Source organism: Choloepus didactylus (genome assembly GCF_015220235.1).
Source record: "Choloepus didactylus isolate mChoDid1 chromosome 25 unlocalized genomic scaffold, mChoDid1.pri SUPER_25_unloc2, whole genome shotgun sequence".
Taxonomy (NCBI): Eukaryota; Metazoa; Chordata; class Mammalia; order Pilosa; family Megalonychidae; genus Choloepus; species Choloepus didactylus.
In genome coordinates this window covers 5299844-5315625 of record NW_023637607.1, presented here as the reverse complement: position 1 = coordinate 5315625, position 15782 = coordinate 5299844, and the positions used below count along the sequence as shown (strand labels likewise).

The 15782-nt window shown below is 52.9% G+C and overlaps 1 protein-coding gene across 1 annotated transcript; it reads right to left on the bottom strand.

Annotated features, from left to right (window-relative positions):
- Window positions 1-5572: 5572 nt before the first annotated feature.
- On the bottom strand, window positions 5573-14621 carry RAB11B (RAB11B, member RAS oncogene family). The gene is made up of 5 exons (XM_037824490.1): window positions 14480-14621; window positions 8815-9010; window positions 7656-7849; window positions 7230-7310; window positions 5573-6611 (listed from the first exon to the last, which is right to left on the bottom strand). Exons 1-5 carry the CDS (start codon window positions 14517-14519, stop codon window positions 6466-6468), a joined length of 657 nt encoding a protein of 218 aa, XP_037680418.1. The 5' UTR covers window positions 14520-14621; the 3' UTR covers window positions 5573-6465.
- Between the last annotated feature and the right edge of the window lie 1161 nt (window positions 14622-15782).

The following is a 15782-nucleotide window of genomic DNA, read 5'->3' as shown; positions in this document are numbered from 1 at the left end:
GGTAGGATGGAGAATTGCCCAGTATTCCTTTCTCCTCCTGCCCCTGCCTTTATGGAATATGTAGATCAGCTCAATCACCTGAGTTAAACTCCAGTCTGTTGTCCTAGCACACGTGCGCGCGCGCGCACACACACACACACACACACACACATATATATAGCATAAAATTTATTTATGTATAAATATAATTTATTTATTTATTTTTGCTTCATCAGGCTGTTCATTTTAATTAGTATCATTTTGACTAGGCAGATAATGAATTTAATGGATTTTTCCCCTAACCAAAACATTTAAAAAACATTTAAAAAATAATTACTTATAGAGGAAAGGAAAATGATGGAGGGGACAGGGATAGAAGCTAGATTTTTTAAAATACACCTTGTTTTAAAGATTTGACCTTGAGTTATTTTTTAATATATTTAAAATAAATATATTAATTACTTAAGTATTAAATATTTAAATGTTTAAGTCATTATAATAATTCCCTATTTGATATTTTAAATATTTAAATATTAAGCATTGAAAATAATTACCAATGTTTTGTAGTTATAATAGTTCAATTATTTAAATCTTTCAAATAATCATTTTTAAATAATTATAAAACAAAATTTTAAATTTAAAGACATCCCTATAAAACAAAAGTGAAATAAAACTAAACTATTAAAACACACACATTTTTTAAAAACCACACACATGAAAAAACAAACAAACAAACAAACAACTAAATGAGCCTGTGTGTCCAGTTGGTGAGAAAACAACACAGAAATGAACTCCTAGTGACTTGAAAGCACAACTTGACTCTACATACCACCAGTATATTGGTGGTAGTGTTAGAATTGTTATTTTAAGCTGGTTGCATACATACTATGTGATAAAGCAAAGGAATAATGATGTTGGTGTCAAGATCTGGGATTTTCAGAGGGAGTGAAAGAGATTAAGTAAAAACCTTATACTCCTGAATTTGAATTAAGAGTATAATGATATATTTTTATCTTTGTAAGAAAACAAACACTTCCTAGCTCTGTCCACTGAAAAGATGAGAAACAAAGATCAGCCTCGTTTCAATGAGCACTCTCAATATTCTGACTGTGGTCTCTAAATACCACCTCCAGCTGAAGGAACCAGGGAACCTTGGTTTGTCTGAATCTGGGTCCAGGGCAAAGAGAGCCTGGAACATCTTGTTATACCAGAAAGCATGGGAGTTATCAAAGCTACTAGGTAGCGTCAATAGGAGCCAACCAGAAGAGGCTCCCACTGGCCAAAGATGGGACACTTTGGCCTTCAGTTAGAATAATTGCAATAGACAAAAACGCAGCAAATATGTTTCACACCATGCACTTGGGTTTCCTATATTTTTTAGCTTTTGATTTTAAAATAATTTCACTGTACATAAAGGTTGCAGAAACAATACACAGGGCCCGCATAAACCCTTCACCCAGATTCCCTAATTATTAATGTTTCTGGATCTTTGGAAATTATGCCCCACTACCTGCTGATATTTCAGTATATGTATTCTAAGTATAAGCATCCTCTTCCACATAACCATGGTACAACTTCCAAAATCAAGAAATTAATATTGATCCAACATTATCACCTAATCCTCAAAAGTCGATTCAAAGTTTCTAATAAAGTCCTTGAAAGAGCCAGATTCCACTCCAGGATCCCATGGTATATTTTGCGGTCATGTCCCTTTAGCCTCCCTCAGTCTGGAACAGTTCCTCAGTGTCTCCTTGTCCTTCATGACTTTGACACTTTTGAAGATCACAGTCTAGTTATTTTGTCAAAAATCCCTCAGTTTGGGTTTATCTAACAGTTTCTCGTGATTTATTCATTTTTGACAGGTGATATTGTGCACATATCAGGAAGTATACAATGTTTCTTCCATTGCTGATGATAATAACTTTTATCACTGGGTTAGACTGGTGTCTGCCAGGTTTCTCCAGTGTTAGTATGTTATACTTGTCAATTAACAAGTGCTTTGTGGGGAGATACTTTGAAGGTAAATAAATATCCTGTTTCTCATCAAACTTTCACCCACCAGATTTCATACCCAACAATGATTTTTGCCTAAATCGATTATTACTGGGATGGTTGCCAAATGATGACTTTCTAATCCCATCATGCCTTATAGACTTATACATTGGCATTCCAATGTAAGGTAGAACTTTTCTGTCCTCTCCCATTTATTAACCATTTATTTATATCATTAGGAGCACCTGGATTCCTATTTTCCTCGAAGGGTTATAATTCATTGCTATAGTTACCTATTTTAATGTCTAAATTGTCCCTGATTTGACCAATGGAAGCCCTTCAAAATAGCTTCTGTGTCCCCTTGTTTCCTTGTCCCAGCTCTAGAATCAATCATTTCTCCAAGGAACCCTGCTTCCTTTAGTGGAGAATTCATTAAACCCAGAATCTGGGTGCCAGTGTGTTTACCATAGTATCATTAATTCTAGTCCCTCTCACCATACAGAACTAGGAAATCTATGTATATATATTATATACCTATATAAGGACACTTACCCCACCCCTATATTTATATCTCTATCTATCCGTTCATCCATCCATATATCTATCTAACCTATCTACCTCTATCTATCTAATCTGTCATCTATGTATCAACTATCTTTTAAAAAACACCAATACCTCTGATTCCATTCCAAAGCCCAGGTTTATTCCATGCCCTTTCCATGTTTGTAACTTCTGACAATGAGAAACCTTGCTCCCCTGATCCTCAATGTATTTACCCATTTATTCAATACCCCCTACCCTATATGTAATCAAAATTCCAAATACATGGCCAAGTTCAGCCCTGAACATGCTGCCCCACCCCACCCCTCACTGGATACACAAATTAAGAGGCAAAATCCAAGCATTAAAAGCAAAAAACAAACTAATTGGTCACCCCTGAAGGCTCCTTGGGAACCAACTCATCATTTTGAAAATGATGAAATTTGAAAACTGTCAAGTAAAGGAAAGAACTGTGTGCTCCTGCTGGCATATGCACACTCTGTCCCTCAGGGCTACCATATAGAGATGAAGGGAAATTTCTCTTCAGAGAAGTATTCAAGAAGTAAAGGAAGAAAGGATCAAATTTGAATATCCCCATTTTTAATCCCTAATGAATTATGAATCCAGGAGATGCCAAGCAGCAGCTGCTTCCACAAGTGACCCACTGACATTACATGCTTCCTAGCACACGTACGTGGCAGTCTCTGTGAATTATTCAAACCTGAATCTGATCATACCTGTAGATCTAACTATTAATTTACAGGAAATTCAGGGGACAAAGGGACATGTTAAATGATACCATAGGTCCATAGAGACAGAAAATAAATTAGTGGTTGCCAGGGACTGGGGCAATGGAGGATGGGGCGTGACTGCTTAACAGGTTATTGGATTTCTTTGGGGAGTAATGAAAATGTTCTGGAATTAGTGCTCGTGGTCACACAGCCATGTGAATATACTAAAAACCACTGAATTGCACACTTAAAAATGGGCAAAATGGTGAATTTTTTTATGTGAGATTTATCTCAATTAAAAAAAAAAGCAAAAAGAAAATGGCACCATAGGGATATCATCATGGAAATTCAGAATGATAAACTATGGGACAAATAAATCATTTCCTTAAACAAAAAGGTAAGAAAAATTAGAGATAAAAGGAGAATCTGTAGGTTAAAAAAGATTGACGAAACATACCAACCAATTGGAATGTGTGGACTGTGTTTGGATACTGATTCAAACAAATAATAAATGATAAGACATGTAGAAAAATGCTGAATACTGGCTTGGTATTTGAAAATATTAAGGAAATACTGTTCATTTCTTTAGGTGTGATAATAGTGTTGCGGTTATGTTACCAAAAAGGTCCTTTTATTTGGGAGACACGTACTGAAATATATATAGCTGGAATACATCTGGCATTTGAAAAAGGGGGTAGAACAGGGAGTAGAGATGAGATTGGTCTGTTGAAGCTGGGTGGATTCATTACACTTTTCCCTCCGTTTTCTAAATGTTTAAGATTTTCCATAATAAAGCATTTTTAACTTTTTGGCAAACTTCTTCCCAGTCTCTTATCTGGGCATCTTCCTTGGGTTAGTGGTTAATGCACACACAGCTCTGGGTTTGAAACCTGCTCGCTTCTTGCTTACTGATTGATGGTGGGATTTTGGGTGAGTCACTTAACTTCTCTGCCCCCCATCTGTAAAGTTGGACCAGTAAATTATGCCCACCTCTTAGGGTTGTTGCAAATACTAAATAATTATGCATAAAAGACATAAAACACACCAATACCTCTGAGCATAATGTGCTTATTAAATCTCTAAATTAAGAGAAAAGTAGCATCATTGGACTGTACCTCCCAAGGAGGCAGGGACGTTAGTCTTGTTCCTTGGTATGTGTCCAGGGTCTGGAAAATAGCAAAGGCTCAAGAAAGATACTGATCTTTCAACTGCTTGAAGCCCTTTGGGGTGCCTTTGGGGTGCCTCAGGATTCACCCTGGCTCTCTTAAAGCCCTCCGTCCACCCCCATGCCTCTACACCCCGCCCTGCCCCAACCTAGGGGACAGCGCCACTGGAGTCTGTGTGAACAGTCCCTGGGGCTGTGCAGTGTCTAGCCCGCCACCTTAGCTCTAGAGTACCCCTCCCGCATCATCAGCCTTGCTCAGCTGCAACCTGCCCCCAACTTGGCCGCACCCCCCCTCCCCAAAACAGCCCCCCTAAAACCAGGTGGGGGCCCAAGCCTCCTGGGCCTTCTTCCCCAGAGCTTTGCTGGCAGCATTGGCCTCCAGGCTCCCAGCTCAAGGGAGGTGTCTGGGTCTGCCGGGGCTGGTGCTCCAAGGAGGCAAGCTAGACTGGCCACCGGCAATGGAGAGGGGACCTGCATGGTGACCCACTGCGGGGCTGGGGGGAGGGCCATGCCTCCCCACGCAGGGAGAAGGTGGGTCCTAGGAAGGGGTACAGGGACCCCAGGACACCCCCCCCCACCCACTCTGTCCCAAGCATCCCAGCTCCAACGCAAATGTCAGTCGGGGATGAAGAGAGCTGGGGGTGGGGTGGGGCTGGCATGGCCGACATCCCCTGGGCAAGCTCCCCTTTCCCTCCTCACTGAACCTCTGGGTAAGGAGGCCGCCCTGGGCAGTGCATGGAACTCACCAGCACAGCCCCGGGGTGGGAAAGGGGGAGACTAGGGCACAGCCCCTCCCTCCTGCCTCCATCCTGGAACACACCCTCAGGGCCTCAGCTGCAGGGCGAAGGTCCTCAGGAACCAGAGGCCTAGGGCCAAGGAGTTCAACATCAAGGACACTCCCTTCGGACCATGCCCCCCAGCTGGCCCTGCTCCAGGAACAGTCTGGAGAGACTCTGGGCCACCCTACCTTTGCCCAGCCCCAGGGCCCCACAGTGGCATGTGGAAGGCCTGCTATGCCCATTCAGTGGGCCTCAACACCCCCACTTTGGCAGGTGGTGGTGACAACAACCCCACCACCACCCCCACGCCTTGGGATTCAGCAAAGGGGCGAGGCAAGAGGCCTTGGGCCAGGAGGAAGGGAAAGAAGACAAAGGAGCAGCAACAGTTTTCTGTACAGGAAGTTGGATTATACATTTTAGTAATGGGCGAGAGAAATGAGGCATAAGGGGCAACAGTGCAAGGGCCACAGGAAGAAAAAGAGATCGAGAGCTAGGGTTTGGCGTAAATCTTACAAAGTGTATAAAGAATCTGTGTTTCTCTACAATAACAAAAAACCAAAGGCTACAAGAGCGGTTGTATATACAAAACATGGAGATATTGCTTCACTTGCAAACAGGTTCCTGACTGGGTGGGGCAACTAGACTGAGACAGGGCTGGGGAGGGGGCAGAGGGAGCCCTGCGTGCGGACGAGGCAGGCGAGGTGGGGAGGCATCTTCTCCCAGTGTAATCTTCAGGCAGGAGCTGGAGTTGTGCACGCGCAGGAGAGGAATCGAAGGCGTGCCGGTGCTGGCTGTACATGGGGAGCAGGTGGGATGCCAAGACCCAGAGTGGCCGCCTGCCCCAGAGGGGTGTCTGGGTGGGGACAAGGGGCCAGCTGGGCCAATTGACCAGAGGGAGAGGGAGGCCATTGCTCCCTGGAGTCTGCTGTGGAAAACAGAAGCAGCCTGTTCGGTCTGCCCATCTCCTTGTCTCTGGCCCACCCTATGTCTCCTGCTACCCTCCCCACCCCACCAGGTGCCACCAGGACCAAAAAGAGTAGGTGCAGGAAGCCAGGGCTTCTAGCTTTCCTCAGGCCAGGACAGAAGGTGCCACTCGACTCCCACTCTTCCTTGCCCCCGCCTGGCTGCTGGAGCTGTGCGGAGCTTGACGAGAGGGCAGGAGCAAGGCAGTCACCAAGGGGCGGAAGGGGTTGGGGGCAGGGCAGGAGGACACTGCAGAGAGGGGTGGGCTGTGAGGACGAGGCCGGGCACACACGCTCCGGATGGGGGCGCAGGGCGGTCACAGGTTCTGGCAGCACTGCAGCTTGTTGGGTTTCTGTCCGTCAGTGGTGGGTGGCACACTAATGTCCACCACGTTGTTGCCAGGGGACTCGTCATGGGCCGCACGGTCGGCGATCTGCTTCTGTGACACAATGCGGTAGATCTCTGTCGTGAGAAAGACACAAGGTGAGTGCCCAGGCTCCAAGGATGGGGGCAGAAAGAGGGTCAAACCCTGCCCTGCTGACTGCCTCCCTGCAGGACTGGTTCTGGGAACCACCTCCTCCTCTGGGGAGTGTCCCTAATGCACAGACAAAAGGCACCCTCCCGCCACCAGCACCCCATGCCCTCTCAACCACATGGGCTGGGCTCCCAGAGCTCCCAGCCACCTAGTCCCTGCTGGGCTGTGTGCTAGGCAAGGGCTGGCCCACAGCTGGCCCATGTCTGTACCACTCACAGAGGTAGCCCATCCCCACCCCAGGCATTTTGTTCTCAAGGATCCCAGTGAACTGCTGGCTGCTCCCCCTTCCCCCAACCAAGAGGCCCTGGAAGCCCAGCACCTCCCCAAAGGACCCAGGCCAGCTATTCTCTGGTGGAGCCCTTGGTAGGGGTCAAGGGCAGGACTTAGCCTGCACCTGTGGTGTACTCCATATCTGCCCGGTTTAATGAATAAAGGTTCAGGGGCTGAATTCTCGAGATCGTGAGCTGGGTGGCTTGTGCCCTCCCCACACCTACCTTGAGTGGGCCCACTGGGGTTGCCATGCCCTGTCCAAGCCCTGTGAGTACCTGTGAGGATGTTCTTGAAAGCTTCCTCTACATTGGTGGAATCCAAGGCTGAGGTCTCAATGAAGGACAAGTTGTTTTTTTCTGGAACACAGAGGATATTGCCCAGGTGAGCAGGATAGGGGGGCTCTTGCAGCCTCCCTCAGGGGCCAAGTCCAGCTGGGAGACTCTCCATGCCCACTTGCCTGACTTGGAAGTGGAAATGCAGGTGCGAGAGGATCAGGTCTGAGGCGCCCACTCCTTGGGGTGGGGGAGGCTGGCATGATGGCGATGCCAGGGAAGAGTCTAGGGCCTGGGCCCCAGCACCCAGAGGGGGCCAGGAGGTCTTAGCAGGCAGGCACTGTCCCACCCTCTCAGAAGCGAGGCCCCCAGGAAGCCAGGGAGCCAGGCATGGGTCGCACCACTGGCTGCCCTTCAGCACATGCTCACCAGCGAAGGCGCGGGCCTCGTCAGTGGGCACAGCCCGCAGGTGGCGCAGGTCGCTCTTGTTGCCCACCAGCATGATGACGATGTTGCTGTCTGCATGGTCCCGCAGCTCCTTCAGCCAGCGCTCCACGTTCTCATATGTCAGGTGCTTGGCAATGTCATACACCAGCAGCGCGCCCACTGCACCACGGTAGTACCTGCACAGGTGGGGCCCAGGTGTAAGCTGGCGCCCCACGAGACCTCGGCCAGCCTCGCCCCCTCCCAGGCCCCTGGGTGGTGCTTCCTAAGGGGAACTTTGGGGAGGCAGTGGCTCCGCAGCCCACGCAGGCGCAGAGAGGGCAGCACAGGGTGGCCTCCAGGGCAGGTAAGTGTTCTGAGGCCCCAACACAGCTCCCCAGATTCAGCTCAGAAACATGGGGGCTTGAGGAGGAGCTGGGGATGGGAGTTAGAAGACACCCACCAGGTCAGTGGCAGAAAGAGAAGAAGGAAACAGCTTCCATGCAGGTACAGGGCTGCTGCTGATCAGAAGCTCTGACACCCACTGGACACCAAAGCCTACCAGGGCCTGGCCGGCCCTGGACACTGGGCTCCCATGTGGGGCCCAGCCTGGATGCCCAAGGAGGGCAATCACTATCCACCTGAGGTACTGAGGGGATGGGGGGTGGACTGAGCAGGACGCAGTGAATGGAGCCAAGAGGAAGGTAAGTGGCATTACTGGTGACAGGTATTGGCCGGAGGCTGGGAGGGGTCCTAGGGAGAGGCAGCTGAGGGGGCCCGGGGAGGGGTGCTGGGGAGGTGAGGTGGGCCAGGCCCAGGCTGGAGCACAGAATGCACATGGGACACAGTGTGAACCGAGCACAGAGGGCAGCGAAGGCAAAGGAAGGCTGGGAATAGGGCCAGGCTGGGCAGGTAAGCGGCCAGCGTAAAGGCCCAGCCAGGACCCCTCCTGGGGCCCTGGCATTGCCAGCGGGGCCAGTGGCGGTGGCACCCATGGTCACAGTGCCAATAGGACTGGGCGCTGGTCTTCCCAAAGCCCCTTGGCTCCTGGGGGTCTCCATGCCCAGGCTCGAGGGCAGAGGCCAGGGCATCCCTCCACATGGGGCTCCTTCCCCTCTCCCACCCGTCCTCCCAGGCCCCCCATGCCCGTTCACCCAGCACGCACGCAGAGGTGATGGCACGATAGCGCTCCTGGCCAGCTGTGTCCCAGATCTGCGCCTTGATGGTCTTGCCGTCCACCTGGATGCTGCGGGTGGCGAACTCCACGCCGATGGTGCTCTTGCTCTCCAGGTTGAACTCGTTGCGGGTGAAGCGTGAGAGCAGGTTGCTCTTCCCCACACCTGAGTCCCCGATGAGCACCACTTTGGGGGCAGCGGGGAGGGAGGGAGAGGCTGTGAGCCAGGTGGGGCCCTGGAGCCAGACAGCACCACTCGCGGAACCTCCTTGGCTCCCAGGCACTGTGCAAACCCACCCCTGAAAATCATGGAGGAACCCCCCACTCCCACCCCAGGCTTCCTGGTGCAGATGGGTAGGGAGGCTCGGAAGCCACTGTGGACAGCAGAATGCCCCTGCCCATCTTTGGTCCTTCAGAGCAAAGCTTGCCCACTGGGCCACCAGGACCCAGGAAGGGCGACTCGGAGATCCATCAACCCACCCCTGGAACCTCCAACTGAGGCCTGGTAGCAGGGGCAGCTGGAGAAAGCTCTGGAGCTGTGTGACCTCAGGCAAATCATTTAATCTCTCTGGGCTGCTTTTTCTACAAGTGTGAAAAGGGAGAGTCTAACAGGAGCCACCTCAGGGAGGAGGCTGGCAGGCAGGAGGCAATGAGAGCAGCTATGGTTGTTCTGTTGCAGGGAAGAGAGGTTCAGTGTTCTGCCAGGTTCTTACCTATAAGGCTCTGTCTCCGATGCTTTAAGCAACTGGAGTGGGACCCCCCTCCACACACACACACACACCCACCACTCCACTTCCTCAAAGAAAAAGCCCAGGGGGGCCCAGCTACCAGAAGCAGAACCACAGTCCACTCCAGCACAGTCACTTCCAAGAGGAGCCAGGACAGGGCCCTGTAGACACAGCTGGGAAGGGACAGAGCCTGTCAGCACCTCCCATCACCACTGCCCCAAGGTCCGGAGCCACCCTGCTGGATCACAGTGTGTCCCCAGGCATGTCGGTCAGGTTACCCCTGTCTCCCAACCCAGGAGCTCCCCTGGACTGAGAAGTGGTGGAGACAGGCCTGGAACTCAGGTTTTCTGGGCCCAGGGCCTGAGCTCTTTCTCTCCTGACTCACCAACTGGTCCCCTGTTCTGCCTCCCTCAGCACATGGCCAGGGGTCTTGGTTCAGCCTCCCCCTAACACCCCATGTGGGCCAAATCCCTGGTCAGGCCTTCCTCTCCCCACCACTGAGTGCCTCAGTTCCCACCACCTGGAATGTCCTGTCTTCCAGGGACAGCCAGCAAACCCCTGCTCATCCTTCAAGAACCCTGAGTTCAGGTCCCACCCACCCCCTCAGACCACTGCCTGTCCTGTCCCATAAGGCCTGTAACAACAGGGCCCATTTCCTCTCAGGAAACCGTGGATGCCCAAAGGAAGCCTGCCAAGCAGACTTGAGAACAGTGGGAAGACAGACGTGACACCAGGGCCCAGTGCTGAGGACACCCAAACACGCCAGATCAGGGTGGGCTGACCATGGGTCCCTTCGTCCATGCCCCCTACCCTTCACCTCCTTCCCATGGCAGGAACTTGGCCAAGGCCAGGTTTGCTCACACTTCTCACATCCTCAGCAATGGAAAGGGAAATGAGGAGGGCCGTTCTCTGGCCTCATCCTGGTGTCCCATCCCCCCCAGCAACCCTCCCCCTTCCCCACTTTGCTCCGCTGTCCAACCGGGGTCCTCTTAGCCTCATCAGTTCCACATGGATCAGCCAGCAGTCCCACATGGATCAGCCAACAGTCCCATTGGCCACCCCGGCCCAGGCCTGCTCCTAAGTGTTTCATGGGTTTCAGCGTGTCAACTTCTCCCACTACCCGCAGAGAACACTCAGCCTAGAGTGACTGAGTCCCTGGCCCCGAGTCACCCACTTAAAAACAGCGGAGGCCAGAGGAGGACGAGGACCAACCAGACCCTACCCAGATAACCAGTGGGAAGGCTGGTCTGCCACAGCAGTCCCTGGCTCACACTGCACAATAAGAGCGGGGGGCCCGTGGGGCAGCAGCCAGGCTGGCCTGAGCGCAGGCTGCAAATGAACATGGCATTGTCAAACGCACAAACAATCTGTTGTCTTGGGGAAATAAAAGGCCCTTGAAGACACCGCCCCCGCATTTCCACAGAAGTCCGTGGCTTCACTGGCCGGGAAATGATCCTCCTGGACCTGCCACTTGGCTCAAAGAGCGCGTAAACCCGGATGGCAAAAACAAAGAGCTACCGTCTCCTGGGAGCCCTGGGTCCTCTGGCTGACAGCATGGCACCTCTGGGGTTCAGAGTCTGAGGCTCAGGGGGACTGCATGGCCATTCAGGGGGGCCAGCTCCCTCACTGCAGGTAGAGTCAGGGACCAGCACGGTGGCAGGTGGGGAGGAGGGGGAGGGTGCTTTCTACAGCTATTCCCAGGGGAACTGCAGAGCAGAGGTACCCAAAGACGGAGCACAGCAGGCCCCCATTCTCAATAGGGGAAGATAGTTTGCTTGGGTCCCAGACCAGCAACCAGGACAGGGGGCCTGGTGGGGCTCACTCAGGCTGGAGGGCAGGGAGGCTACCTGGGGAGCACTTGACAGAGCTTGGCAGAGAAGGGGCCGCACCAGGGCTGGCCCAGTTCCCTAGGAACCAGCTGCCACTCTCTCCTTTTCCCCAAAGGGCTTCTAAATGGGGCAGGGGTGGCCACAACCCAGGACAGAGCCTGGGGCCACCACCATCGGCTTCCTACATGATCCATGTCCTTGCGGCCAAGTGAGGTGCCACTGAATGGCCAGGGGCTGGGAGATGGGGAACACAGTGCTCCCACCGTGGATGGTGGACCTCGTGGTCCAGCCCATCAGAGCAGAGGTCAGGGGTGGCCCTGGCAATCGATGGGCAGCTTGGGCAAACAGCCTGGGGCTGACAGGACTAAAATGTTAGGAGGATAAATGTGAAATCCTATAATTAGGTCCAAATAAACAACCTCACTCCTCTCCTTGTGGAGAGAGAGGAAGCCGGCAGGAAAACAACACCACATGTTCGTGGCGAGCACACCTGGGGGATCTGCTGGCTGTTGAGGTCGGGGTAAGCCACTGTGGGATGTGGCTGCCGAGAACAAGGCAGCAGCAGGAGGAAGGGACAGAGAGCAGCCCAGGGTCCCGAGTGGAGAGGTGTAGCCCCCCCGGAGCCAAGGGATTGCCCAGAGACAGACAACTAAGGCCTAGGGAGCAGGGGGGCTCCAGGGCTCTGCAGGACCTGCACCTGCAGAGCCACCCACTGAGAAAGCTAGTCCTTGTCAACAGGTCTGACCCCTGCAAGGAGAAGAGAGGAGGGGCTTGGGGCCAGTGTATCTTGGACAGGCGAGCCCAGGCCTGAGCCTCAGTAGCAGGCCCCCAGGTCTGGGGTAGGCGGTATGGTGCTCATGTTTCTACCTCCCCCTCCTCCATACTTGTGGCAGTGATGCAATGGTGGTTATTTGCGTGCTGGCTTCCTTCCTTCCTTCCTTGTCCAGTACTTTTAACTGAGTGAAAAACTGAGTGGAGTTAAAGAGACAAGGTTTGACTTGTGAAGGTGAGACCTCAGACAGAGCTTGGGAAATCCTGACCTTGTGGGGTAGGCTTTTGCTACCACCCCAGCTTGAGAAGGTTAGCAGGGCACCTGTCTGGCTCCGGAAAATGGGGCCAGTGGGGGAGGGCAGGAGACAGGTGGACCCTTGCAGCACACCAGTTGCCGTACAGGCTGATAGGTGTTTCTAGGAAGTGGAGTGTGGAGATGAGTCCCAGGAAGCACAGAGCCGCTCCATTGCCCCTGACCCAGTAACTGTGCTTCCGAGAACATGCTTCAAGGAAATAACCCAAAGGGCAAGTAGATGACTTGGGCAAAAGCCCATAGCTGGGTTATTTATAATACAAAAGGGTGACAATAAGCTGAGTACCCAACAAGCAGGGGAGGGTGGCAGAAACTGGGATGTGGCACCTGGGGGGAAACTTTCATGACCTGGCAGTGCCACATCAGGTGGGTGCCCAGCTGGGAGATAGGAGCAGCCCCCCAGGGTAAGCTGAGTGGAGATGGGGCACTGGCTGCAGGAGGACCAGAGTCTGGAGTTCTGTCACCTGCTCAGCTCTCCAATCCTGAAAGTCCTTCCAAAGTGCTCCCCCTGCCTTTAGGATAAGACCCTAAGGCCTGGGAGGCCCCAGGGTCTTGGCGTGATGCCTGCCGTCCACACAGCCTCAGCTGCTTGCAGCCCCCTGAGCCCACGGTGCTGTGGGCTGACTCAGGGCCTTGGCATGGGCTCTCCCTCAACCTGGAAACCTTTCACCACATGGATATCCCAGGTAGGGAGAGCTCCACCCTACATTCCCAAAGCCTCTAGCCCCATAAAGCTGACCCTCACACAGCAGGCAGCAGGGCAAAGATGCACTGTGTGGACCCAGGGGTTACCTTTCCAGGGTGGCCACTGTCAGCCAGGAAGCCCAGCACGCACAGCAGAGGACCTGGCCAAAGCCCGGCTCGGCACACAATGTGCTGCAATGCCAGTGATCCCTCAACAGGCTCAGCGGAGAAACCAGGGATTCCAGTCACGTGGAGGGAGTCTCCCCAGCTAGAGGGGTAGAGCAAAGGAGCTCCCCAGCTGGCCTCAGGCCAGCAATGGCTGCTAGCCTTGCCTAGGCCTTACTTGGTAGCCGTCTGTTCCTCCGGCAGGGAAGACCCTCCAGTAGGACGGCTGAGGCCCAGGCCACTAGTGTGCATGTATTGGGGAAGAGATGGTCTAACAGCCCTAAGCCCCAGATTCTGGCCACAAGGTCCCCTGACATACTCCCTAAATGGTATAGGCCACAGCTGGGTTCAAGTACTGCTCCAACACTCTATGGCTATGCCCTTGCTTCTCTGGGCCTCAGTTTCCTAGTTAGTAAAAAGAGAGGCTGAATACTACCCATCTCACAGGTAAGGATTCAAAGGAGTGCTTGCGGGTAAAGTGCTTAGAAAAGTACAGGTACTCAGTTGGTGCTATTAAGCGTTTCACTTAATCCTTGTTAGTCACCAAGACTGGGTCTAGACATAGTCCTTTCCCAGGAGCCTCTCCACCCAACTAGGGGTCCGCACCCCAGTCCTGGGGCCCCCTCTCACCACACACCTCACTCCGGACCCTCACCTCGGCCCAACCCCCCATTGTCCACTCCCAGGGGCGCAGACCCAGGGCCCCGCCCCCAACCACGCCTGGCCCCTCCCACCCCACGGAGAGCCCCCACCCGCCCCGATCAAGGCTGCCTTTGGACACACCCACCACACCCCAGCCCCGCTTCTAATGTCTCCGCCCCCACCACGAATCGAGCTTTCAACCCAGACGGGCCCGCCAAATCCTGGGGCGGCCCGCCCCCGGAGGCCCCGCCCCCAACGGACTCTCCCATCACTCCGGGCCCCACCCCTTCAGGCCTCGGTCCCGCCCCGGAGCATCCCGGGTCCCCAGATCTCTCGGGGCCGCCCCCTCCACACGGCCACGCATCCCTGCCCGAAGCTGACGAAGCCCAGCCTGCCCCGGCCTTCCCGCTGGGCTCCGAGTCCCGGGCCCCGGCCCGCGCCCAACGGTCCTGAGCGCAGGCTCGGGGCACCTGCCCACCGCCTCGCCTCCGCGCCCTGGCCCAGCTCTACGCCAGCAGCCGCACCTTTGAATAGGTAGTCGTACTCATCGTCCCGGGTCCCCATTGTCCTGGCGCTTCCGGCGGGATCGGCGACTCCGCAGCCCCACCACAAACACCCACCGGGGGCGGAGCCCGCGCCGCGCAGAACGGAGGCCGGATGGCCAATCAGCCGCGGGCGCCGTAGTGACCGACACCTGAACTAGCCAATCAGAGGCGGCAGCAGAGCCTCTGGGGTGGGCTCCGCTTGAGATCCACCCTCCTCACCATCGGTCTCCTGGAAAAAGGCGGAAGGAATGCGGGCCTTTCTGAAGTGACGACCACGCCGGCCTATCAGAGGGGGACTCAGAAAGGCGGGGCGGAAGACTGGGAAATGAAATGGATTGATGAAGCGATCAGCCAATGATGCTTGATTTAGGCCCTTCCCGACTACCCGAGCACCCGCTCGGGAAGGGAAATGGGGCTACGTCCAGGTGATGTTACATTACAGGCTGTAGCGTGCCGATGACGTCATCGGTCAGTGCGCGCCGATCTGGCCTTTCTCTCCTTAAATGACCGTTTTCCGGGGTTTCTGTGTAGGGTCTTTCATACCTAGAGGGCCGTTGTCCTGTCAGTTGCAGTTTCTGGTGACTCAAGTTACGCTCCCCCTCTGCACCTGAGTTTACTCCTCCACAAAACAGTGAAAACATCTACCTTATGAAAATCTTTTGAGAATAAATACATTTATTTTCCTAAATGCCTACTTAGTAAATCAACCCTGGACTTTATGTCCTTAAGTATTTGTTTAGCAAATATTTCTAAATCTTTACTGAGTACCGGATGTTCTCCAACCAGATGTTCTTCTATTCCTTTCTGTCCCCTTAACCTGTTTGGTTTTGTTTCCACAGGATTTTTCACTGCCTAACATTAAAGTATGCATTCCTTTCTTGATTCATTAATCTGTTTAGTTTCTGTCCTCTTGTCAACAGACTATGAGCACCATAAGGGTAGGGGCTGTATCTGCTGTATCCCCAAGGCTCAATAAGTATTTGTTTGATGATGAAAAATCTAAGCCTAGAGCTCATGTGCTAGTTTTGACGATTATTATTATCTGCCCCCTGAAGTTAATTTCCAGGATTAACCCCAGGCATCCCAGGCACAAACTTGGCCTCTTTCACCAAATTTACCCTTTCTCCTGTGTTTCCATTCCCCACCCAATGACTAATGCCAGAGGTGGTGAACTCTCTCCTCTCCTCCACTCCCCTACCTCTACCCCCCTCAATTCCTTATCCTGACTCTCCTGCCTCCTAAATCTTTCTGGATGCTGACCACTTGTCAGCCCCTCCACTGC

Excerpts from the sequence above, each read along its gene's own strand:
- RAB11B (XM_037824490.1), bottom strand. The coding sequence starts at position 14,519 with ATGGGGACCCGGGACGATGAGTACGACTACCTATTCAAAG. Across the intron at positions 7,850-8,814 it reads TATCGTGCCATCACCTCTGC|GTACTACCGTGGTGCAGTGG; the intron begins GTGCGTGCTGGG and ends CCACCTGTGCAG. Across the intron at positions 7,311-7,655 it reads CGAGGCCCGCGCCTTCGCTG|AAAAAAACAACTTGTCCTTC; the intron begins GTGAGCATGTGC and ends TCTGTGTTCCAG.